At 36.6% G+C, this 26,064-nt stretch overlaps 2 protein-coding genes across 2 annotated transcripts; one reads left to right on the plus strand and one right to left on the minus strand.

Moving 5' to 3' along the window:
• The first annotated feature begins 413 nt into the window (after nt 1–413).
• On the plus strand, nt 414–3,424 carry mrps25 (mitochondrial ribosomal protein S25). The gene is made up of 4 exons (XM_073818734.1): nt 414–630; nt 940–1,046; nt 1,131–1,218; nt 3,076–3,424. The coding sequence occupies exons 1-4, from the start codon at nt 497–499 to the stop codon at nt 3,266–3,268; spliced, it is 522 nt and encodes a 173-aa protein (XP_073674835.1). The 5' UTR covers nt 414–496; the 3' UTR covers nt 3,269–3,424.
• Nucleotides 3,425–4,042: 618 nt separating this feature from the next.
• rbsn (rabenosyn, RAB effector) lies at nt 4,043–24,259 on the minus strand. The gene is made up of 12 exons (XM_073818733.1): nt 24,118–24,259; nt 22,851–23,107; nt 15,163–15,294; nt 14,929–15,029; nt 14,436–14,481; nt 14,186–14,347; nt 12,881–13,134; nt 8,789–8,859; nt 8,574–8,660; nt 8,381–8,483; nt 8,161–8,265; nt 4,043–5,680 (listed from the first exon to the last, which is right to left on the minus strand). Exons 2-12 carry the CDS (start codon nt 23,011–23,013, stop codon nt 4,691–4,693), a joined length of 2,214 nt encoding a protein of 737 aa, XP_073674834.1. The 5' UTR covers nt 23,014–23,107; nt 24,118–24,259; the 3' UTR covers nt 4,043–4,690.
• Nucleotides 24,260–26,064: the final 1,805 nt, after the last annotated feature.

A 26,064-nucleotide genomic window follows, 5' to 3' on the forward strand; every position in this document is an offset into this window, starting at 1 on the left:
CTAATGGCATTGTAGAATTGTTTGAGGTATCGGCAAATATCGTATCGCTAGGTATTATTACTGAAACACAATACTTTCTGAAGGCACTGCATAATTTAATACATTGTGAAATTTAGCATTAAATGAATGTATCATCTATTCAATAATTTTATGTTGCCATATGTTGTCTGCTGTTTTTATTTTAAGGCGTTTTGTTTTTTAATTTAACATAACTTACATTAAAAGTATGTCACGCCTTATTTATGCTTACATTTTCCATGACGTATTTAATCATTTAATTGTATATAAATTCATTTGAGTTGGTCTGTTTATCCCTCCACCGTTTACTCTGCTAAAGCGTTGGTTCGCTCCGGTCCTCTAGTTGGCGTGAGACGGTGAGTTTGACTTGAGCTGACGTCGTAAATAAACGCGAAGCAGGAGCAGCATGAGCTGATGTGTTGAGATCACGTCTAGGAATCATTCAGTGGCATAATTTACACAAATTAATAATTTAATCATGCCGATGAAGGGAAGATTCCCCATACGGAGGACACTGGAGTATCTGCAGAAAGGAGAAATTGTGTTTAAAAAATCTGTGAAGATCATGACTGTCAATTATAACACACATGGAGAGCTGAGTGAAGGAGCAAGGTCAGTAAAACATCACCATCAATAATTGACTTTATTTGCCTGCCAGACGATTTTTAGTTTTTTTAAGAAATGTCTTGAAATTGAAGTAGTCACGCCACCACAGACAAAAATACTGTTTGTGTTTTAAACAACCTGAAACAAAGTATTTGAATATTTGTATTTGAATAGTAGGAATCAGATCAAATGTGAATAGAAGAACATTAACTGAATGTAACGTTAATCAAGAATGAGTTGTAGGCGAAAAAAGGACAAGCAGTGGCTATATTTCCAAAGTCATATCTGAGAATCATGATGTTAATTGTTTGACAGGAAGTTTGTGTTCTTCAAAATCCCTCAAATCCAATACAAAAATCCCTGGGTTCAAATAATGATGTTCAAAAACATGACACCCTCACCCTTCCTCCGATTTTACCTGGGTAAGTAGTCTGTTTATTTATTTTTTTCAATATTGTTTTCTTTCCCTAGCTGTGATATCTCCTTTTTTTTAACACTGTATTTAGATGATGGAGAGCAAGTGTTGATGGACGTTGAAGGAAAAGACCATAAAGCAATTACCAACCATTTGAAGATGATCCTTGGCAAATCAGAGTAAGTATACAATGTCATTGCTAGAGTCAATCTCTAAGGCATTACATATTGTGTTTTATGTGATGTAAAGATAAAAATAACAAAAAAACAACCTTGTTTTGTTCAAGTTCAGAGCATAAATGAGTTTATGCTCTGAAAACGTAAATTTAGCAATTACTCTGTACTTATTAGGGTTAGATGTAACGTTTCAGCAGGTCTGCTTGATCAGTTACCAAGTTTTATTTAAATGTTTTTAGTTGTTAAAAAATAAAATAAAAAAACCCTATATCACCACCAAAGGATGGTTAGAATGAGTGAGTGGATATCTGGGGCTTAGCCCTGAGACATTTGTGTGTGTGTGTCAGAATACAGCAGATACACTTATATGTACACTACAGAAATATGTGTATACGTTACATTGGCTAAGTGGCTTTTTTAACTGGTACATTTTTCACTGTTGCCTAATAAAATAAAAAGTCAAACTGAGTTAAATGGAAAACATTTAACCACAATCATCCCTAATACTGAACGGATTTCAAATCTACAATAGAGATGCCTTCACAAGCTTTATACTTACCTTCAGAAAAGCAAGACAAAAATGTAAAAAGCACATTTTGGATATTCAATTAATAAAAACAAAAAAATGTGTTCAGTAATCGACCTTCAGCCCAGTGTTTAATTTTGTTCAGCTTCGGCCAGGAATTTTCCCTATTTTACAATATATAAGTGGAAACATGACCAATTAAGGGGCGGTAATATAATGATAAGACCTTTTACCACATAATGGGGGAGCAAAATTTGATGCACTTGTTTTTTCACATGCTTGCAAAAAAAGGCTTAGCAAAATGGAGTTACTGGTTTGTCCTTTTTCATGTTTTATGGGTTGTGGTGGATGCACTGGGGACCCAATTATAGCACGTAAAAAGTCAGATTTTCATGATATGTCACCTTTAAAATATCATTCTATGTTTGTATTGCTTCTCTGTTCTTGTTGTATTCTATATTTATATATATATATATATTCAGGCCTCTAACACTAGCTTGCTTTTTATTTTTTATTCTATTTTATTTTTATATTTATTACATAATTAAAAAAAAAAAAAACCTTGATGCATCTACTGCGTTAGGCTAAATGAGACTTGTCATGGCACTTGTGTGTTATTGCTCTTTTGTTGTTTTTGATTGTCCTTTTTTTGTAAGTCACTTTGGATAAAAGCGTCTGCTAGATGTCTTAATGTAATGTAAATGCATGAACAGTCAACTTGGGCTTGCTGGATGCTAGGGGCCAGTGAGGTGGGCAGAGGGTTTTTTTTTTTTTTTAGGGTGGCCATGGCCCCCCCTTGGAGGTCCTACAGTTCAGTCAGACACATAATTAAAAATATATAAGAAATATAGCACTTACAATTTATGCAGTAGGTTAGATACCTGAAACAGCTGCATCTTGCCATTTAAGTGTTGACTGGGTGTTTTACTTTTTTTTTTTTTTTTGAAAAAGAATAATTTTGAAAATCCATTTTAATGTTTAAATAAATTGATCTAGTAAAGTATACACGCAATGGTGTAATATCATTGGCTGCGTCACAAAGACCCTATCATTTCTTATTGATGGTAGACAACGTAAGTTGACACCGTTAGATGTGCAAAAGGCAAATCTGCAGTTCTAACAGAAAATATTTGAATTGCACATGAAAAGTGATGATGCCTACAAAGCATGGGGATAAAAACATTCAGGGCTTCATCCCCCTTAGCACCACCTATTGTCCAACCAGTGCTAATGCCGGTATTACGGTTTAAATCCCAACCTGATTACAATGACCAATGAATGAGGAATTAACACCTGTACTCTGCTTACCCTCTTATGTCTGTTTCCACCCACAGTAAAGTTCTTGAAGATGAAGCTCTGGCTAAAATGGAGTTGTCCAACCCTGCTAACTTTGGGCCCAAGAAATATTTCCTGCGGGAGTGTATTAGTGAAGTGGAGGGTCAAGTTCCTCATCCTGGATTTGTCCCACTTCCCAAAGAGATGACTGGCAAATACAGGGCCAAACTGGCTGCAAGTTCTGATGAGTAAAAACTGTGGGATTAATGTGAAAATACTCAATGGTCCTTAAATTTTTTTTTTTTTTTTGGATGTGTGATTAACATGATTTGATGTTTTGTGACTTTCACTAAGACAGTGACTTGTTTTATAAACTTGCAAAAAAATAAATATATTTAAAAATTAAAATGGGTGATCCTTTGTGAATACCGTTTACAAAACAAAAACTTAAAAGAAAATTCTCACCATGTTTTCATTCAATGAATTTATTTAATTATTAGTGTTACATCTATGATACCTGATATTGCTTAGTGTAAACACAACATTATCCAAAAGCTAATGGACAGGTTGTTAGTCACAATATGTTACTCCGATGACAAAAACATAAATACAATCACAAAAAGCATTACATTCAGCCACAATGCTGCGGTCTGTTCTCACTCTGTACAGGAAAGCCTTGAGACAGAACTCATCAGATTTGATGTCTTTTTGTGATGGGCACACATAAAGGAAGGAGACATGCAAGCAAAATAGAGGAGATTTAACATACAAATGGTACAGTTTTTGCACAGCTATTCAGAGGAGCAGCAGGCAATAATGACTGTATGCGTAAGTTTGTTACTTCAACACTGGTTTCCATAACATTTGATGTGTTTGAATAATTGCTCAATCATTTAAGTGCAACAGAAATCAGTTTTACATTGGTATAATGGTTTATACCAATGTAAATGTATACAAACTAAATTACAGATATTTGACATTGATTAGGCAAATCTGTAATGAACAGATAGTACACCCAAAAATTAATCACTGTGAGAGATTGTTTATTTTTTGGGCCAGAGTTCAACATTCTTAAAAATAAATTCTGTGTTCCAAAAAGAAAAAAAAAAATACACAATGGTTTGGAACAGCAAGTAACTAGGATTGAAAGGATTTTCATGTTTGAGTGAACTCTCTCTTGGATGTTTCAAAGTAAGAAACACAGGAACTTAGCGTTTCTATTTAGTGAAGTGCTGGTTATCCATTAGATAATATAAAAACAGTTCAAAGCTGCAGGTGTGCGTTCATGCTAGACTGATACATAAATTAACAAAATTCTAAAGCAAACTGTATTCTGATTCAAAATAGCTATGTGCATGAAATACTGACTTTGTTGAACAATAAACTCTTCTGATAATCCACTTACTTCCATAAAACCTACCCATTTATGACTTGAAACTACATATTTACGTAAGATTAAGATTTTGTTCACATAAAATACGAATTGAAATAATTAGCAATGCTAAGACTCACTGATTTAAATCAATGCAACATATTCAGTTGTTCTGATTACGAATTGTGTTCCTACAACTATGCTTTCTTGCACAGAAACTTTAAATTTGTTTTAAATTTTTGTCTAGTGCATCAGTAGCTTAGTATTTATAACTGAAAACAAGCCTCACCAATTGCAAAATGCTATTTTTTTCTTTTCTGCTGCTGTAGTGTGTGTTGCAGCTCCTTTAGGTTCTCTGACAAAAGCTCCACTTCGTCAGAACGTCCACTTAACTTGGCGTCAAAGATATACGCACGGATATTATCAATCTGCTGTAGCAGTAGCTCTTCCTCAATCATGTCATTAACTGCTGTGCCATCCTCATCATCCTCTTCATCAAACGGATTGGTGGAGGCAGCTGGGATCTCGGCAGAAACCTCTTTAAAAGGGTTACCTCTATCTTCGTAATCTTCATCTTCGAAAGGATTTCTAGGTGACTTCACTTGACCTGCATCCGGATATTCCTCTTCATCATTTTCTTCTTCAAACGGGTTGTACTCTTTCTTTCCATTGGCTGTCTGAGAGTTTGTCGGTTCTTCCTCAGAAGGAGAGAAATGCTCCTCTTCAAAGGGGTTTCGGTTGGGTGGAGTTGGTTCATCTCTTAGCCTCTCTAAGGGAGGAGAGTTTCCCAATAGACGTGACTTTGAAGACCCAGGGCTTCCGATTAGATGTTCTCCTAAGTCTCCTCCTCCTTCTCTTGTCTGAACATTATCTCTGTCTCTGAAATCCAAAGAGGAAGTTTTTGATTGGGTTCTGGACTCAAGCTCTCTTTGCTGTAGATGTTCGATCTGTCTCTGCTGTAGGTCTGTCTCCTCAGCTAACTTCTGTGAAAGCTGGATGGCTTGACTGGTTTGCTGAGCGTCAAACTCATCCTGCAGCTGGCGCAGGTTCTCCTCCAGCATGGAGACTTCATCAGTGCGGTTTGCGGAGCGCGCCTGCCGTATGAAAGACTCTATGTTTTTGATTTGCTGCAGGAGAGGGTCATCCAGCTCAGAACGAGTATGCAGAGTGTCCGATTGTGGCAGCCAGCCACCAGCTTTGGTCATGCGTGGACCTGGAACATCCTCATTTGCGCCGAGGGGCAGTCGGTTATTTTCATTTTCCAAACGACGTTTTTGTGCCTCCAGGCCTGCCTAATTTACATAAGACCAAGTCAAGAGTTAAAAAAATGACCTGCATAATAATGAATTGCATTAGACCCATTTTTTTTATCCATTTTACCATAATTTTTAGGGCTGTAATGATCAATCGATGCATCACCGTTAATGGATCATTTCTGAGATTTTTGAAATGCTTCGTTTAGATGAGTTTAGTTTTTGACAGCAGATATCGCTCCAATCTAGTTTTTAACCACACATTCAAATGCTCTCATCTCAGATTAGAATGCTTTTATGACACAAGATTAATGTAAACACAGCCCACTGTGAACACCCGTGTAAATCGCTTCAACCTTTTCAAACTTATGAATGATCACTTTAGGTTCAAGTGTGTGTAAGGAATTGGAAGCAAGCAGAGTACGGCTGTTTCTAAAGCATGCGGTGCCAACTGCTGTTAAAAATAACTGTAGAATTGCGATATTTAGGGCAAGAGCTCTTTACTCCACTGCATTCTTTTCCTCCTGATTATTCTCTTTAAAATGTGATAGTCCCCCTTTTTGCTTTTAATTCCTATTAACAGCATTGGGGGATATTTGTTGATGGTTTCACACTTAAATTTACATTTATCGCTCGATGGTTGAAGAGCACAACATATGGAAAGTCACAAATCATGTTTTTCTGCCTCATATGATCCAAATATACTTTAGAATGCAATTGAAAGATATTACAAATACTATATGGTGTTTTAAAGTGCATTTTGGTGGACAAAACAACGGTATTAATCTCATGAATTGTTATATGTAATTTGAGGCTAATTATAACTATAATGGACATGTTATCAGGTGCATGTATATAATAAATTTGTCAAAAGAATTCACATGATGTAAGAAGAAAATGTTTTGTTTTCAAGGAAGACATTTGATAGTTGGGTAAATGTATATAAGGATTAAATTACCATGGCAGAGAAAAGCTTTGCCAAATGGGCAAAAAAGCAGAGTGGTTGAGTATACAGTCAATCATGTGTCCATAAAACCAGGTTGATAAAGTGAAATATGGTCAAACTTTGGATTTTGTTAAACCATATAGCATGTGTCATCAATCCATTTTGCAAATCTATTTGCATTTATTTGATAAAATCTTACAAGTAAATCAATGGTGTTTCTGATTACTCAATTCCAAAAAAGAAACAAGTTAGCTTAAATTGTATGTCACACATTACCCTGAGTATTCTTCCTTGTTTCTTAATTTTAGTTATTCAAGTTGCAAATGCAAATAAATATTCCATGCAGTTCCCACATTTTTCATTACACACACATATGTGACCCTGGACCACAAAACCAGTCATAAGGTTAAATTTGACAAAACTGAGATGTATACATCATATGAAAGCTCAATGAATAAGCTTTCTATTGGTGTATGGTTTGTTAGGATAGGACAATATTTGACTGAGATACATCTATTTGAAATCAGAAATCTGAGGATGCAAAAAAATCAAAAAGACTGAGAAAATCACCTTTAAAGTTGTCCAAATTAGGTTCTTAACAATGCATATTACAAATCAAAAATTACATTTTAACATGTTTACAGTAGGAATTTTACAAAAAATCTTCATGGAACATGATCTTCACTTAATTTCTTAATGATTTTTGGCATAAAAGAAAAATCTAAAATTTTGACCCATTCAATGTATTTTTGGCTATTGCTACAAATATACCCCAGCGACTTAAGACTAGTTTTGTGGTCCAGGGTCACATATATTTTCCTCTCTGTTCTGCAGTAATTAAAAAAAAAAATCTTTGCTTGTGAGTTTAAAAAAATTGCTTGTGAGTGAAGCTGCATATTAGTGGGCAGTAACTATAAACCAGAATGAAAGACCGTTTTCTATTGGTATTCAAGAATGTTAGTATTTAACATTCTTGAACACTGACTGCTTCCAAATGACTTTTTCAGCTTAACATTTAACTGCATTATGTTAAGCTGAAGGTCCATTTAAATTGTTACAGTAAGAAACATCGAATATTGGAATATAGATTTCGTTAGGACATCAGTCTGACTGTGTTTTAAGCCCCTTAGTTAAAACGCACCCTCACTATGCCGTGCAGTGGGTGTGGCCAAACAAGAATGACCAATAGAAAACGGTCTTTCATTCTGGTTTATAGTTACTGCCCACTAATATGCAGCTTCACTCAGAAGCAATTTTTTTAAACTCACAAGCAAAGATTTTTTTTTTAATTACTGCAGAACAGAGAGGAAAATATGTGTGTGTAATGAAAAATGTGGGAACCGCATGGAATATTTATTTGCATTTGCAACTTGAATAACTAAAATTAAGAAACAAGGAAGAATACTCAGGGTAATGTGTGACATACAATTTAAGCTAACTTGTTTCTTTTTTGGAATTGAGTAATCAGAAACACCATTGATTTACTTGTAAGATTTTATCAAATAAATGCAAATAGATTTGCAAAATGGATTGATATAAGAAACAGAATGTAATCATGTTGCCATTGATTCACCTGTCTCTCCTGCTGCACCCTTTTCTCCTGCTCCTCTCTTCTCTTCTCTTTTAGCTCCTCGTATTTCTCCTTGGTGGGGAGTGAGGTCAGACCCAACAGTTTCTCCTATGGGTGCACGAAAGTAAGTGTTGAATGGAAAATTTGAGCTTATACCTTCATACAGTTTTACAAATATATTTATACACCTTTTGCAGAATTGTCATATTTATAAACATTTCACCTGTATAAAAAGTGTAGCTGTGTAGCGCACCATCCTTTGCAGTTGCAGGGCTTTCGGATGAGGCTGGACCTCATCTTTTAGTCCAAGTGTGAGTATCTTCTTACTAATGCCAAAAAAAAATAAACCCACAGAAATGCATGCTGTGAATCCTGATTTAGATCATCACAGTACGTGTCTTTAGTCTGTTGCCTACCTTAGAACATCAATGAGCTCATAGTATTTCTGTATCTCCATCCTTAGTGCAGCAGCATTCTCTAGACTACAGGTTTTCTCCCCAGCACTACGCAATACAGAAAAAACTTTGGAGTCTGGCAATGTTTGGTATGTGGCACAAGGCATTAAAAAAAATTATTAAAGAAGTGTTCAAATGTGCATTAGTGGTGCTTTTCTCATTGCTTGAGGGCTTACTTGAGAGACTCTGCCATGCGTGTGTACTCTGGAGCCTTAGCTTCAACTTTCTCCATACATGTCCTTAACCTCTGCACAGCAAAAAACAAACAAGACTATGCTGTATAATAAGAGCTATTAAGAGCTACCATTACAACAATACATCGCTGCAAGCAGCTATCATCAGGATCCAAGCACCAATGGCCCATGTGGATGTGGAGGTGATACAATTGCCATGCATCTCTTCCAACAAAATGTGTTTTTACTGCAAAGTCAACAAGCTTGGAATTTTCACTGGTAAAGAAGGATTTAAGGAAACAAAAAAACATGCTATTCTGAATAGATGCAAAGGAGATATCAATTTAAATGCATTTCTTAATTAGTTGTACAGGAAATGTGTTCAGCATGGTCTAATACGATATATTAAACTATACACTTCATGAGACATTACTGGTCATTCAATGTATAGTAATACAAAATGGTTAAAGGCCATTGGACTTATAAATATTAATTACGTCTCTGCATTGCCTCAAACTGATTTGGTAAAGTCTAAATGTGACAGTGATAAGTAGAGGTCGACCGATATATCATTCGGCCGATATATCGGGCCGATCTTTGCCATTTTTTAATATATCGGCATCGGACGATATAAGTGTTTAGTAAGCGCCGATTTAAAGTCAGGCACGTCTGCGGGCAGCCCCGTTTTATTGGTGCAGTAAAACGCGCTGCTGTGAAGGACCCCAAAACTTTTGTAAGATTCAATAACAGTTCTGAGAGATAAATGGCCTATGGCCATATATTTACTACAGGTCCTTCTCAAAAAATTAGCATATTGTGATAAAGTTCATTATTTTCTGTAATGTACTGATAAACATTAGATTTTCATATATTTTAGATTCATTAAAACACAACTGAAGTAGTTCAAGCCTTTTATTGTTTTAATATTGATGATTTTGGCATACAGCTCATGAAAACCCAAAATTCCTATCTCAAAAAAAATAGCATATCATGAAATGGTTCTGTAAACGAGCTATTAACCTTATCATCTGAATCAACTAATTAACTCTAAACACCTGCAAAAGATTCCTGAGGCTTTTAAAAACTCCCAGCCTGGTTCATTACCCAAAACCGCAATCATGGGTAAGACTGCCGACCTGACTGCTGTCCAGAAGGCCATCATTGACACCCTCAAGCAAGAGGGTAAGACACAGAAAGAAATTTCTGAACGAATAGGCTGTTCCCAGAGTGCTGTATCAAGGCACCTCAGTGGGAAGTCTGTGGGAAGGAAAAAGTGTGGCATAAAACGCTGCACAACGAGAAGAGGTGACCGGACCCTGAGGAAGATTGTGGAGAAGGACCGATTCCAGACCTTGGGGGACCTGTGGAAGCAGTGGACTGAGTCTGGAGTAGAAACATCCAGAGCCACCGTGTACAGGCGCCAGGTCAATCCACTTTTGAACCAGAAACAGCGGCAGAAGCGCCTGACCTGGGCTACAGAGAAGCAGCACTGGACTGTTGCTCAGTGGTCCAAAGTACTTTTTTTCGGATGAAAGCAAATTTTGCATGTCATTCGGAAATCAAGGTGCCAGAGTCTGGAGGAAGACTGGGGAGAGGGAAATGCCAAAATGCCTGAAGTCCAGTGTCAAGTACCCACAGTCAGTGATGGTCTGGGGTGCCATGTCAGCTGCTGGTGTTGGTCCACTGTGTTTTATCAAGGGCAGGGTCAATGCAGCTAGCTATCAGGAGATTTTGGAGCACCTCATGCTTCCATCTGCTGAAAAGCTTTATGGAGATGAAGATTTCATTTTTCAGCACGACCTGGCACCTGCTCACAGTGCCAAAACCACTGGTAAATGGTTTACTGACCATGGTATTACTGTGCTCAATTGGCCTGCCAACTCTCCTGACCTGAACCCCATAGAGAATCTGTGGGATATTGTGAAGAGAAAGTTGAGAGACGCAAGACCCAACACTCTGGATGAGCTTAAGGCCGCTATCGAAGCATCCTGGGCCTCCATAACACCTCAGCAGTGCCACAGGCTGATTGCCTCCATGCCACGCCGCATTGAAGCAGTCATTTCTGCAAAAGGATTCCCGACCAAGTATTGAGTGCATAACTGAACATAATTATTTGAAGGTTGACTTTTTTTGTATTAAAAACACTTTTCTTTTATTGGTCGGATGAAATATGCTAATTTTTTTAGATAGGAATTTTGGGTTTTCATGAGCTGTATGCCAAAATCATCAATATTAAAACAATAAAAGGCTTGAACTACTTCAGTTGTGTGTAATGAATCTGAAACATATGAAAGTCTAATGTTTATCAGTACATTACAGAAAATAATGAACTTTATTTTAATATGCTAATTTTTTTAAAAGGACCTGTATATATTACTAGTAAACTAGGAAGTGTTGCTTTCACTTAGTGAAAGAAAAGCATAGGACCGTCGGGAACTGGCATAATGCTACGGCTAGTTAAAGGTTTGCTTGCAGTTAAGTTGAAGAACTGTAGTCGAAAACGATCAGCAGCTTGTTTGCTAACATATTAGCTAGTGTTATAAGTTCTGTTTTATTTTTCCTGTATTAGAGTAGGATAATTTCACTCTGTGTGTGGGGAGAAGGCGGCGGCGGCTCTCACAAACAATGCAGCGTTGTGATTACTCCGCCTCGCTCGGACACAGTGATGCACGGAGGGTGGTTATATCCGCGGGTCTGGTAATAAAAAATGCATTGTAATTACTTGTGGGTGGGTCATGGGTGGATGAGATAAATCAATAATGATGCAAACATTAACTATATTTTCTATAATCTGAACCTGAGTTATGTGGTCAGGACCCGTGGCGCCAGCTTTCTTTTAAATATATTTTGATGATTGCACCTTATGCGCCTGCACCGTCCTCTCCGTCATCTCAGATACAGCGAGTTTATATCTATGGTCACGTCCAGATGTCAGTAAACGTTATTTTTTTCAGCATGGATTTGGCTTAAAAGCACGAGTGATTAAGCCTATATAAGTGTGCAGCGATGTGAAGATCAGCTGTTAAAATTAACCATCCATTCATCATATTATCATGCAAATCTAAGAATTAGAATAATTGTAATAGGAAGATCGCATGCGGTTTGCTAAATCAGCGAAAAATAATAGGAGCAGGTGGGTGGCAGGCAGATTACACTATTGCCTGATTTTGCTTTATTTCGTTGTCAAAAGTAAGATTTTGCTCTGTTTGTCATCAAAAGTATTCTGAAACAAATAACAACTGCACATCTCCATTTAAACACAGCGGTGTTTCGTTTATGAATGAACGTGCGTTTTTAAACGAATCTAGTGAAATGATTCAATTTCCCATTCCTAAAGAGAGTCACTTGCTTTATTCAGGAATGAATCAGCTGTTCGAAAGAATCAAATGATTGATATGATTCAGTAATTAAATCAGTGTCTTGCCGCTGTCTGCTGGCAGGTCCTCTCAGTTATATAAATCATTTAAAATTTCTGTATTTGAAATTTTATATTTAAAACATTAAAGTTTAACATTAATCTCTGCTTTTAAACTTTTATGTGAATAATTAACAGTTTTTATATTATCTGTTTTATATATTTAATACTTGGGCAGTTCGATTTGTTTTGGTTAACTTTGGTTAAATCTTTTATAATAATACTGTGCAGTGCACAAAATCAAGATCTGAAAGATGGTTCATTGTGCTCATTGTTCATGATGTTAAGTTTAGAAATGATGTGCATCCACTTATTATTAGTGTGACATATAAAATGGCAAATAAAGGGAAGAACTTCAATATATCGGCCCAAAAAAATCGGCCATCGGCTGACCCTGACCTCTAAACATCGGCTATAGAAAAACCCATATCGGTCGACCTCTATTATCACGGAGCATAAGCGAATGTAATTGCCACTTGTTCATTAACTCTGTGACTATCTACTGTTGTTTTATGCAGAGCCATGTTTTATTTTTTCTAAAGGGAACATCAAGAAGTGCTCTCCAAAAAACATTCACTTATAATCAACACAGCTGTGATAAATATGCCATTTACACATTTATGTTTACTTTGGGTTAAATAAATATAATCAAACAATGTTTCATAAAAAATGCTTCGCACCTCATAGAGTTTGACGATATCAGGCATGTGGTCCTTTTCCTCCAGTTTGTGCTGATGCCGAAGTAATGCATCCATGCAGTGATGGCAACAGCGTACACGGTCCTCATCTTTCTCCTCCAACACAGAGGTGACAGATGAGATGCTGTTAATGGAGCCACGGCGAGACATCTGCTGCATCACCGGGACTGCCGTTCCAGGAGACCCACTCTGGCTAGGAGCCCATAGGGCCTCCCTTGTTCCACTGGTTAATTTATCTGAAAGCACAGAATACGTTAAACTGATCTACTTCATTGAATGCAAAAAAAAACCTTCCCCAAGACATCTGTGATATTTTTATGCTTATGTAAAAATGTTCCCTGAATGCAATAAGTTTTAAAAGCAGCACTTCATGAATGCAATATTTAATGCCATGACTGCGCCATGTAATGTACAAACAAATAATATCCCAGTAACTTTGTTTTGGTAAGCCTTTCCATGGAAGCCCGTTTCCGCCACTGAATAAAAAAAGGTAATTGCGAAATTTTAGCTCACAATTCTGACTTTTCTTCTTACAATTTCAAGTCTACATCTCGCAATTCTGTCTTTTTTTCTCAGAATTGCGTCATATAAACTTGCAATTCTGACTTTTCCTCACAACTTTGAGAAATAAAAGCACAATTGCGAGTTATAAAGTCAGAGAGGCTGTATATAAAGTCAGAACTGCGGGATATAAACTCACAGTTGTGCGAAATAAAGATATAAACTTGCAATTCTGACTTGTTTTTTCCTATGAATTGTGATATAAACTGTCCTGTCCAGTTCTGAGAAGAAAAAAAGACTGATATGTTCTCAGAATTCCAAGTTTGTATCTCACAATTCTGAGAAAGCTGTTTACCTTTACAGACATAACTGACTGTTTTTGTAGTTTAGTACTCACATGCTGTTTGACAGCTGCTTCCTGTGCTCGTGCTTCAGATGTGTGCGTTCAGAAAACGTATATAAGAAGTTTAAACTAATATGGCTTTAAAACTCATGATAATCAAATAGACAGGATAGACATGATAATCAAAACCAAATAGATGTTATTTGGCAGAGTTTTTGACATACGAGCTGTAAAGCCTTATTCTGGAAAAGTGCACGGAAACAGTGTGTTTCTGCTTCATTTTCAAAGTAATATAATAAATTATCTTTGCTGTATTTTTAGCTGAAACCTCACAGACCCATTCTGGGGACACCTGAGACTTATATTACATCTTGTAAAAAGGGGCATAATAGATCACCTTTAATTTATAGTACTTTCCATTTAATCTAACATGTGTAACTTACATGCCAGTGGCAGAGGAAGAAACTCTGTGCACCTTCTGCACATAATGGACCCACAGAGTCTGCAATGGTGGCGGCGGTTGCGGATGTTGAATTTGCCCCCACAATCAGGGCAAAACGGCACATCCTGATCATTCACCCACGATACCACTGACTTCTCAAGTGCTGAGAAAGCATAGCATAACAGTCACATTTTAAGACATTTAAACAATGTGTGATATTTGAACACGTGTGTGATATTTTGTTCACATACATCTTATTTGCGCTGCATCCATGTTGGTTCTGTCAAAGGATGTTAGCTGGCAACGAAAAGCAAAGCAGTAATGTGAAACAATTTGACCACATGGTCAGTTCTATTTAAAATTAATCCATTATCTAAATTTGTCAGATTGTTAAACCTGAAGCACAAAAAATCAACGCATGTGAATCCAGACATATCTAGCTATTCAAGCTCACAAACTCCAACATTTCAAGTAGTTAGTACAGCTAGTTAGTCAAAATGCTATGTTTATAGCTATCTTCCTGAATAATAACATGGTATTTTTAATATTTTATAAATAATGACCTAATGTTCTTTTGAGTACTGAGGTTTGTTACAGCCACAGTAACACAAGAACAGACATTAAGCATGTACTGTACTGTAGAACAAATAATTCATGTCTGTTTTCACATACTTGCTTAAAGTACATCAACAATCAAATAAGATGTGACTGACATTACTAAAAGCGCAACAGACAAATATTCACCTTTTCAAGTCGTATAATGCATTTGTTGACTTCAATAACATAATGGTCAATTCTTGCAGCTCTTTGCTTCTTGAAAAAATCCAAGTGGCTGCGGGTGGCTCCTATTATAACAGAAGACAACTGTTGCTAACACCCAATGATACAGGAAGAGCTTGTCTTGCTTTGAACTTTTTGAAAATATGTGTCTCACTTTTCTTTATTTTTTTAATTTGTCTTTGGTGGTAAGAATCTTACCGAGCTCCTGCGGCTCCCACATGTAGGGGTCCACTCCTCCATAATAAAATGATTCATAGCTGCTGTCTGTCCGCTCATCTCCGTCCCGCTTTAACAGCTTGTCTTTGGCTTTCTTTGCCTTTTGCACCAGGCCTGAGAAACAATGTGAAAAATACATCAATTCCTCGACTTACTAGGAAACTAGGGTTTAAACTGACATTGTCTCTGCCTAAATACATGACCTTTTGCTAGGGCTGGACAATAATTCTCTCTAATTCTCAATATATATCGTGATATAATTTTTTTCAATAACGGTGATATGATTTTTAAACACATTCCTGATATTTAGATATACATACCAGTGTTTCCCAAACATTGATTTATCTTTGTAACCAACAATCTTAAGAAAAGTTTCAATGGCAAATCACTGTTTCTGCTGCTCTTCCTGCTTTTTCAGTAACATCTCAAGTGACATGTTTTTGTTGTTGGTCTTTTTTTCTGCAGCAACTCTGAGCAATTTTTTATATCCGTCATCCTCTTTTGTTTCATTGTGTAAGTATAATTAGCCTATGTTTATGTTTAAGGTTAAAGATATTCATATTCATAAGTCTAAGAGTGCGAGTCTTTTGAGTCTTTACAAATAAAAGTTGAACATTAATTTCTGCCTTTTTTTATATTATATAGTTTTATAAGAGGAGCTTTCATAGACTTGGCAAATTCATTTTTCAGATGTTTGTAGGTACAGACTGTTGTGGGTGTTCTTGGCAGTTTTTCTGAGGCTTTTTTTAATAATGTTCACATCGATATCAGAATTATATCGACCAAAATTACATAATATGAAGGCCTTTGATTTTGACCTAGGACCTTTATCTGCTTTTAGGTCCTCACAGGTACGGAATTTGGGTGTCTTGCTGGATGACTCGCTAAAATTTGATAAACAAATTTCCACCGTGATTGGATCCAGTTTCTGTCAGCTTCGCACACTCTCAAAAATTAAACATTTTCTCACCGATAAGACACTGGAGATGGCCATTCACGCTTTTATTACGTCGCGTCTGGACTATTGTAACTCTTTGTATTGTGGCATCTCTAAATCGCAAATTGCCCGTCTTCAATTGGTCCAGAACGCTGCTGCTAAGTTTCTTTTAAAAAAGAAAAAATGGGATCATGTCACTCCGCTTTTGAAGGACCTTCACTGGCTGCCTGTCCAATTCAGAATACATTTCAAAATTTTATTATTTGTTTTTAAATCGTTGCATCACCAAGCACCCACTTTGAGAAGTCTGAGATCCTGCGGCCAGAATCTCCTTTTAATTCCACACACTAGACTAAAGCGCAGAGGTGACCGGGCCTTTTCAGTAATTGGGCCTCGTCTTTGGAATGACTTGCCAGTTGAGATCGGAACGGCTCCTAGTCTGACTATTTTTAAATCACTTTTAAAAACTCATTTGTTTTCAATGGCCTATTAGGTCTTATTTTGTTTACTCCTTTTCTTAATTATGTGTCTTGTTTCCTTTTAATTTTTTCTTGTGGACGCTTCCAAGTGTAAAGCGCTTTGGTCAGTCTTGCGGCTGTTGGAAATGTGCTATATAAATAAAGTAAACTTGAAAATTAAGAAATATATAATTAAAATTTTGGCCATATCCTTCAGCCCAACTTTTTGCACTGGTTTAAGTCCTCAACGTTTGTCTGTATATAAACCAACACAGTTATAGCATGTCCACATTTGTATGCCTCAGGTCATAAAGCATTTTGAATGGATGCAAGGCATTTTGGGTTTGGTGGAATCTGCTATCTCTTGTCCAGTTTATACTGGCTTCCATGGCTGCAGAACACTGTGCTTTCCTGCCAACTGACAAGTTGATGTGTTAAAATACTATCGAGAAAATTGGCAGCAGTGGGACCACAGAGGCCTTGGCTATGCATTGATGACAGAATTTGGACTTTTTCTTTAAATATTCAAGAATTCTGCTTAGTCAGCCGCTACAGGTGAGTAATTAGAAAAATAATGTGCGTTAAACTGTAAAACTATTTGCGCTACAAACCAATAGTTTTAAGATTATGATAACAAAATGCAAAAACATTGATAACAAATACCAGTTTGCAATATTACAGAGCATAACAGGCTGTTTTTGATTGGTCGAGCTAGACAAGACGAGCATTTGATGTTAAAAAAAGTATATAAATTGTAATTTCTTTTAGAAAATAACCCATCGTTTTGCTAGATAAGGCCCTTCATCGGCTGGGATCATTTAAAGCCGTTTGAAGCTGCATTTTGAAAGTTCAAACTCAGGGGAGTTTATCATGCAGCTTTAGTATATGTTTATTACAGCATATAATTCATTAAAAGGGCTATATGCAATTTTCTGAAATTTAAACTCGCGACTGACACCTGTGGCCAAAAAACAGAACTGCACTTCCTTTCTGCTCGCTCGCTCTCGCCACGCGCGCCGATGTTCACTCTAGTCCTTGGCTCGGCGCCGGTCACTCTCACGGTGTGTTCACACGGGGCGTAAGCGTCACCGCTTAACGGAAGGCGTGGCTGACGTTTATGGTCATAGCAGCGTCAGCCAATGAAATGCTGTGCTTGAACAGGATGAACGTGATTGGCTGCCGCCTGGCCACTGTATTTGCATAGAGCGATCTGATTGGCTGACGCGGCGCTTCACTGGCGTTGCTCGCGGCAGAAGTTGAAAATTTCTCAACTTCTGCCGCGAGCAACGCTAGTGAAGCGCCGCCGACGGATCCACAATTCTTTTCGGCAACGCTTGACGTCACCCATTCAAAGTCAATGGGAAGCGTTGACGCTTACGCCCCGTGTGAACACACCGTTAATCTTCAATCTTTTTCGTGCACATGTCAGGGGTTTAACTTTTTTAGTCTTCTGTGGAGTTACTGTTGGTGTCACAGTTGTCCTGGGTCTCTTCTGTGTATTCGCACAATCCATTGCACTGCTTCAGTGGCGGAGACAGAGGGATTGCTGCTGGCAGTACCTGATGCTGATTGACATCTCATTTGTCTAAAGAGGTTTTTGAAATTTGCCGGTAACGCTGCTCAAGCTATTTTCAAATCAAAGACTAGCCCGAAGACAAGAGCATGGTTTCAAGGTAAGACGAATAATAAAACATCATATTTGAAATACGTTTTATAGTTTATCATAAGGTGTGTTTGCGGAGTAACGTTTATTATCCGCTGTGTAAGTTAACGAGGCGCCGACGACATCAGTTAACTTAATGAGATTAGAGAGATCAATTCGCACTTTGGACAGTTAACGCTATACTTCATCTGTGCTAGTATTACATGCACATACCATGTATGTAAGTTATTATATTTAATTTACGATGCTCAAATATTTTGCTAATATGGGGAAGTAATGTTAGGCTAGCTGTTTGTGAGTTAAATTTAGTTGAAATGGAATAGCCAGCTCATATACTTTCTACAAAATAATGTTATTTAGATTGGTTGCTGATTTTAATGTGCAGGTATGATAATGGATATTTTTAATTAGGATAAATATGTTTCTAACTGGATCAGATGTAACAAGACTGTAATATTTTTGCACAGGGTCAATTAAACATGAAAAGAAAGGGCAAGATATCAGACTTCTTTATAAAGAAGCACAAACAGGCAGATCAGGTTCAAACAGACCCTACACTTTGCACTGGATCCCACAGCAGCTCAATTCCTGAGACTAGTCAGAGTCAGTGTGGTCAGACTTCAGGTCCACCAGCAGGTCAGAGCATCTACTAGGCAATCACATGTATCAACCAATGTTAGAATTTAAGCTGAGTTTCAGGAAAGTTCAACTAAAAAAAAAAAAAACAAATCCTGTCATTACTTATTAACTCACAACAAAGTGAGTAGATGATGAGTAAATTATTATATTTTCATATTTTGAATTATATGTTGGTAATGAAATAGATTTGGGTTTTTTAAACACTTTCATTGTGTTTGTGTGCATCTTTGTGACATATCAGCATAAAAATTTGAATAATGGTATGAGTTTGACAGGTATTTCATGAGAAGGTGACTTATGAGGACATTGCCCATGCCCCCATTTTTCAAAAGGCTTATAAATCTTTTTGAATGTTCCCTGTGAGGGTTGGATTAGGGCAATAGAAAATAGTTTGTAGAGTATATAAACAATGGAAACCGATAGAATGTCCTCACAATTCACAAAAACGTGTGTGTGTGTGTGTGTGTGTGTGTGTGTGTGTGTTTTCACTATTCTATGGGAACTGATGGATTGGGTTGTAAATAGATGTATCAAGGGATGAGACAGAGGCCTCTCGCTCTGAGCAAGACAGTGAGTCAGAGCAAGACAGAAGATGTCATCGAGCCCCTTCCATCTGCATCAAGCATCAGATTTGCGGTTCCAAAAGGACCCAGTGGTAGGCCAGACCTATATTTTATACTACACATTTTAGTTAGCTGCTGTCAGTTAGCTGATTTGTTCCCTTAATTGTACATTTCCATAGAGATGAGACACATTTAAAATTATACTATTATTTTATATTATTTATTTTGCATTTCAGACATCTCAAGATCTGGAGACGAGGGTCCTGTACAGCCATGTTTGACAACATTTCTCAGAATTTAGCACGGCACTAGAAAGAGGGCTTTCAACAGCTCCTGGTGTAAGGACAATTCATGGCTTGAATATTCTGTAAGACAAATATTCTGTCTCTCATTGACAAAATAATGAATACATGCGGAAATGCTAAGTACACAAGCCACCAAATCCAGAATGAAGTTCTTGAGGGCTTATCTGAGATGGTGCAAAGTGAAATAATAAGAGAAGTAAAAAAAAGTGAAGTCTTTAGTGTAATTGTAGATGAAACCAAAGATTTAAAGAAAAAAGAGCAGATCTCATTAGTTGTGAGATACTGTTAGGGCTATCCATGAAAGTTTTTTACACTTTCAGTCAGCTGAAAGCTTAGATGCTGCAGGCCTCACAAAAATGATAATAGATTGCCTTGAGAAACATGGCCTAGACTACAGAAATATTCTTGTGGGGCAAGGCTATGACGGTTCATCTGTCATGAGCGGTAAGCATTCTGGTGTCTCTACACGGATTAAAAACAGTGCACGATTTGCCTTTTATGTGCACTGTAATGCACATTGTTTGAATTTGGTTCTTGTCGATGCTGTAAAATCAGTGCCTGAGGCAGTTAACTTTTTTGCTCTTGTGCAGAAGCTTTATAACTTTGTATCAGGCTCGTACGTTCATCTCAAGTGGCTTGCAGTTCAGAAAGACCTATATCCACAGCAGCAGCCCAGGAAATTACAGAGACTTACAGATGTAAGGTGGGCATGCAGATACATGGCATGCCGTAATCTGAGGGACAGACTTCCAGCAGTTTTGAAAGTGCTGCAGGACATAGCACTTGAAAATAGTGGTGATAGATCAGTGGATGCGAGGATAGATTTACATTTCATTGGGCTATTGGTTATCTTTTGCAAAGTGCTTGGTGATGCCAAGTATCTTTCTGGCATGCTTCAATCAAGCTCACTTGACCTAGCAAGGGCTGTGGATCTAGTAGGTGCCCTTACTGACACATTACAGAACTACAGAAGTGAGGGTTTCTTTGCAGAACTATGGAAAGAGGTTGAAGAGATTGTGGAGCAATGCAAAATACGTGTACAAACAGCGTGTAAAAGACAGCCTAAAACAAGCTTAAGACTTCATGACTCCTTAATCATGAGCACTGTAGGACAGAAGAGTACTGACCAAAGTGATGGTGAGAGCTGCCAAAGAGTTTTATTTTATCAGGTGCTTGACAGTCTCACAGCTGAACTGCAGAAGCGTTTTTCAAAAAAAAAAAAACCTGTGAGATAATGCATGGGGTCCAGTCTCTCAACCCAAAGAGTTCAACATTCTTGAATGAGGAGCCTCTGTTTGCCTTTGCTCAGTTATACGAGTCAGATTTAGAGGACCTCAAACATGAAGTGCATCAGACCAAGCGACTTCTTGAGAGGAGAGAGAAAAGTGGAGGTGACATACCATCTAATCTCCTTGAATTTGTTGTGTTTCTGGAACCTTATAAAGAGGTGTTTCATGAGTTATTTCGACTTTGTAAAATGTCTGTTGTTACACCTGTGAGCAATGCAACTTGCGAGAGAAGCTTCTCTGCATTAAAACTTATTAAAACCCACCTTAGGACAACAATGTCTGATGACAGGGATTCTCAGTGTTGAGTCAAGGAGGGCACGCTCCCTCAACATGGATGCATTCGTGAAACGTTTTGTCAGTTCTCATCAGAACCGCAGAATTATGTTGTTTTAAACATACCTAGGATTAGTTTGTAACTGATGACTAAAAATGTGTTTTTGTTTTCAAATCCAGGTCTGTTTGATGTCTGCTATGTCTAGTTGCAGTATTTTTTGTTTGGTTGTTTTTTCTTTATGCTAATGTTTTTGTAAATGACCTCAGCATTGTTTTGTAAAAATGTAAAATGTAAAAAATCTAGATCCACCACTGCACTGCTTGCGAGTGTAGGCTAATTGCTGACTAACGGTGGTGGCAGAGTGATCTGAAACATTTAACATTAACGTGCTTGACCCAACACTTGAAAAGTTAGACCCGAGAGAAAATAAAAAAATAGGAAACAGGCTTATAGGTGCACCCACTGTGAGCTGACAAGGTGTCAGTATGCTCATCAGGAGATTTTTGAGTCATAAATGGTCAAATAAAAAGGCTATTGTTACGTTTATTTTGGGGAAAAAGTTGCATATAGCCCCTTTAGTATAGAAGTTTAATTTCATAAAGTTCAAGTTCATGTCAAAATGTCCGTGCAATTTGTGTCAGTTGAATAAAATATTATTTTTCCCTATATATTTCATCATTAAGGATTTCTTTAAAAAAAGTTAAATCTCCTTTCGTTCTCGTGAACCCAGTCTCGTGTCTCGTCTCATCTAGTGGGTAAGTGTCTCGTCACACCCCTAATAACAATATATGAAATGATTTGACCTGTGTTTTATTAAACTAACTTGCATCTAGACTAGGGCTGTGTGATAAGATCGCTATAAAATATGTGTCGATAAATATAATAAGCTCTAGACACTTTTACTTAATAAGGATTGATGTAATCCTTCACGCAGTGTTTCATGCAGCAGCAATAAAAAAAACAGCCAGTCAGTGCATGTCGCTAATAAGTCATCATATTGTGTGTCCCTGTGTAAATGAGTGAAACAGTTTTGTCTACTACACACGCACATTTGATGCTTGTGGTCAAAGATCTTGACAATAAGCCGCCAAAAGTAAAGTTAGGTTTAACTTGAAGAAATTATGACGTAAACATATTACTATTCTATCCTAAATTAAATGCTGTTCTCTTGAACTTTCTATTTATTAAAGAATCCTGGAAAAAATTATTTTTACACAATTAAGAGAGCATATTAGAATGATTTCTGATGGACTATGTAACACTAAAGGCTGAAGTAATGATGCTGAAAATTCAGCTTTGCCAAAACAGGAGTAAATTACATTTGAAAATATATTTAAACAGAAATGAGTTGTTTTTAATTGTACAAATATATCACAATGTTGCCCCGGGAGCAGAAGAAACTCCTTTTAAAGACCTTACTGGAGCCCATCTTTTAATATGCTTAACACTGCGACACAGGAGACACTCTATTCTTATTTATTCCCCTGAGTAATGGAATGTGAAAAAATTGCAATCAATCTTAAGAACTTTATTCCAGCTTACTTTTTAGTTGACCACCGACGTGCCGGTTGTCACCGGAGTGTTCCTCTTCATAGTGGCCTTGTAGCTGGTAGAATGACTGGAGGTCTTTAAAACAGAGCGGACACAGGAAGCCCTCCTTCACCTCCGCTGAGTCCTCTAATGAGGGCTGGTAGATTGAGGCCATAAGGTAGGTTTGGATGTGAGAGGCTGGATCCAAAGCTTCTCAGTTTATGAGTCTCCTTTCTGACAGCACCGGCCATGCCAGACTCGCTCCATCTCTTAAACAGTCATACATGCAAAAATATATTAATATTACTTAACCAATCATGTGACTGCTCAAAATAAAGCACATTTATATCATGTTAAATATTCTAGACATCTTCTGTTATATCATGTTAAATAAAGTTCAAGGTTTACCCGTGGTATTTCCATGAAAAGGGACAAAAAAACAGACACAATTAAATATAATAAACGGAGCAATTCCAATAGGGTCCTCGCACTGCAGTGCTCGGGCCCTAATTAAATTCTTCATTTCAATTTCTAGGTCTTAATTAGGCACTTCCACTTAGATAAAGATTGATCCTTGTGCAATTAATGTATGGACTTGCACAGCTCAGTTGAATGATAAAGCAAACTATTTGCTAAAATAACCACATTAACAACAAACCCATAATAGAAATGCACAGTTTATCTGTCAGACAAATGGACAAACGTGTTTATATATGTTACATATATATATATATATTTGTTAATTCATGGTACTTAATCAAATTATGCATACAACTTTGTCCTAAAGCGTTACTAATGCGTTACTACCTGAAGGTCACCTAAATCTAGGTTTCTACCTTTGTTTATAACTATAAATATGTGTTTTCTGCTTTGGTCAGCGGTTTGTTTGTTCAATTGCTTATTTATTCTTTATTTTTGTCTTTTGGTGTTTGTTAAAATAAATAAATACGTGTTTTCTTATAAGAGTATTTATTTATTCTAATTTTCTAGCAGAACATGAACATTTTAAATAGGCACCAGTGAACATTATAAGGAGAAATTCTATCCATAAGCACTGGATTTTATAGAGGTTAGTGCTGAAAATAGATACTTTACTCAAAAATGAAAATTCATTCATTCTGTAATTTTTAACTGTGTTTTAACCTAAAAAGTTTACATTAAATAAACAGATGTACAATTAACGTTAATCCTCTATTGTAAACATGCTTGCCTGTCTGTTAGTTTGTCAGCAGGCCTAACGTAAATCACAGTGAAATGAGCAAGGAATACGTTTATCTACCTTTTTCATCAACGAAAAGCTTTCACCTCCTTAGCAGCCTCTTAAATACGAATGCTTAGAGATATTAACAATTAAACGCGCTTTAAATGAACAGTAAACCGCTGATCATATAGACGATCGTGTGACTTGGTTTACTAGGCGTGATCACAGGAACACTGAGCTAACGTACACATCACATCATCGTGTCAAAATAAAAGTCCCCTTTAAACTGAGCGTCAAATTTAATTTATTTATTTATTTTATTTATGGCGCATATTACACTAGTCTGAGGCTAACCTAGACTTGTAGGGTTGATTTTAGTTTAATTATTTTTTAACGATTTTAAAGAATTATGAACACAGCCACGGGGATACTTTAGGAGAAACATACAATAAATACATAAATAAATTCAAACGATAGATATAGGCTCTATATCTTTATTATTATTAACACAATTAATACCCATAGTCCTTGGTGATAAGAAGATACTGATTCTGAAGACATTATTGTTGTTTTTAGATATTGTTAAACTTTAAAATAAAAAAATAAAAAACTTATTTCCCATATATTCACATTTATGTATACAAAATGTATTTAATAAAAGTAGGAATTAATTGAATAATATTCGTAATGATTCCTTATGCCATATCTGAAAAATGCAAGGGTTATATGTATAAACTTAAGACCGATTTTATTTTTGTTTTTTTTAGTGAATAAATATTTACAAGGTAGCTTTTTTCCCTCATCAGTTCATCAACATAGCTTCTACAAAAGCTCATAATATAAGGACAAACAAAACCCAAAGATGCTGTTTATTATTCTTATTTTTCCTAGACACAGGTGTTTTGCTTTTGTTGTTGTTGTTGTTGTTGGTTAAATAAACTCAAACTAAAACAGATATTTTTAAGAAGCATTATAACCAAACGGGAGAGTATCTAATAAAATAAAGATTTAGATTTACACAAAACATATGACCCAAGGTGGCCTTAAGTACTATGTGCTTAAATTTAAATTAATCATTTGATACAATGCACTTATTGTGTACATACATGTTTTACATTGTACTTATATTTAAAAAAAAAATAAAAAATTTAAATAGCCTATCCAGGATCAACACTGCAGAATAAGATTAAATTAATTTACATTTAACTAGTCTAATAAGGAGAGGCACTAAAATGTAGATCTTCATTTATGTGTGATTAAGTAGATGAAAATTTTAACTTATTGAGAGTATGACAACCAAAAATTAATATTGAACAATAAATAAATTCCAAATTCTATTGCCTATCCTCTCAAGATACATGGAGTCAGTGTTTCAAGTACCCCAGGCACATTATTTTACCACTTTTGTGGCATAAACATCATCAAAACTGTAATGGGTTAATTTCTGCATTGCTGTTTTCATCCTGAGCCGTTAATGTCTTGTTCCCTCTAGAACTGACGATGGCACTTGCATCATGAACTTCAGCCTCTTCGCTCCTCCAGATGGCGCTCTTGCCCTGTACCATGTTCAGTGCCCTGCTCATCAGCTTTCATTTCCCACACCTGTGTTTAACCCTTTATAAATCTGTTTGTTTCCTGCCATTGTGTTCAGTCTTAAGCTGTTTTTTCCTTGTGTGTCCAGTTGCTAGTCTTTCAGTTAGGTTTGATTGTTTTTGTATATTTTGAACACTTATGTCTTTTTTTAGTTTGTTTGATGGAAGCTCTGCTTTCTGATTATTTTGTACTTTGCTTCTCTAGTAATGATTTACACTTTTTGAAGAATAGTCATTACTTGCAGGACAGAGGAGCCATGGCAGTGCTATAAGCCCTCACTGAGAAAAGAGGTAAACCAGCATCTCGCATATGTATATTTTCATTGTTAAAGAGATTTTTACATCATAACAAACATGCATGTTGCAATTAAAATCACAATTTTTAAACTTCACAATTGTCTTAATCACAATTATTTTAGTAGATTTGCCGTTT

Source organism: Garra rufa, chromosome 15, assembly GCF_049309525.1.
Source record: "Garra rufa chromosome 15, GarRuf1.0, whole genome shotgun sequence".
NCBI classification, from domain to species: Eukaryota; Metazoa; Chordata; class Actinopteri; order Cypriniformes; family Cyprinidae; genus Garra; species Garra rufa.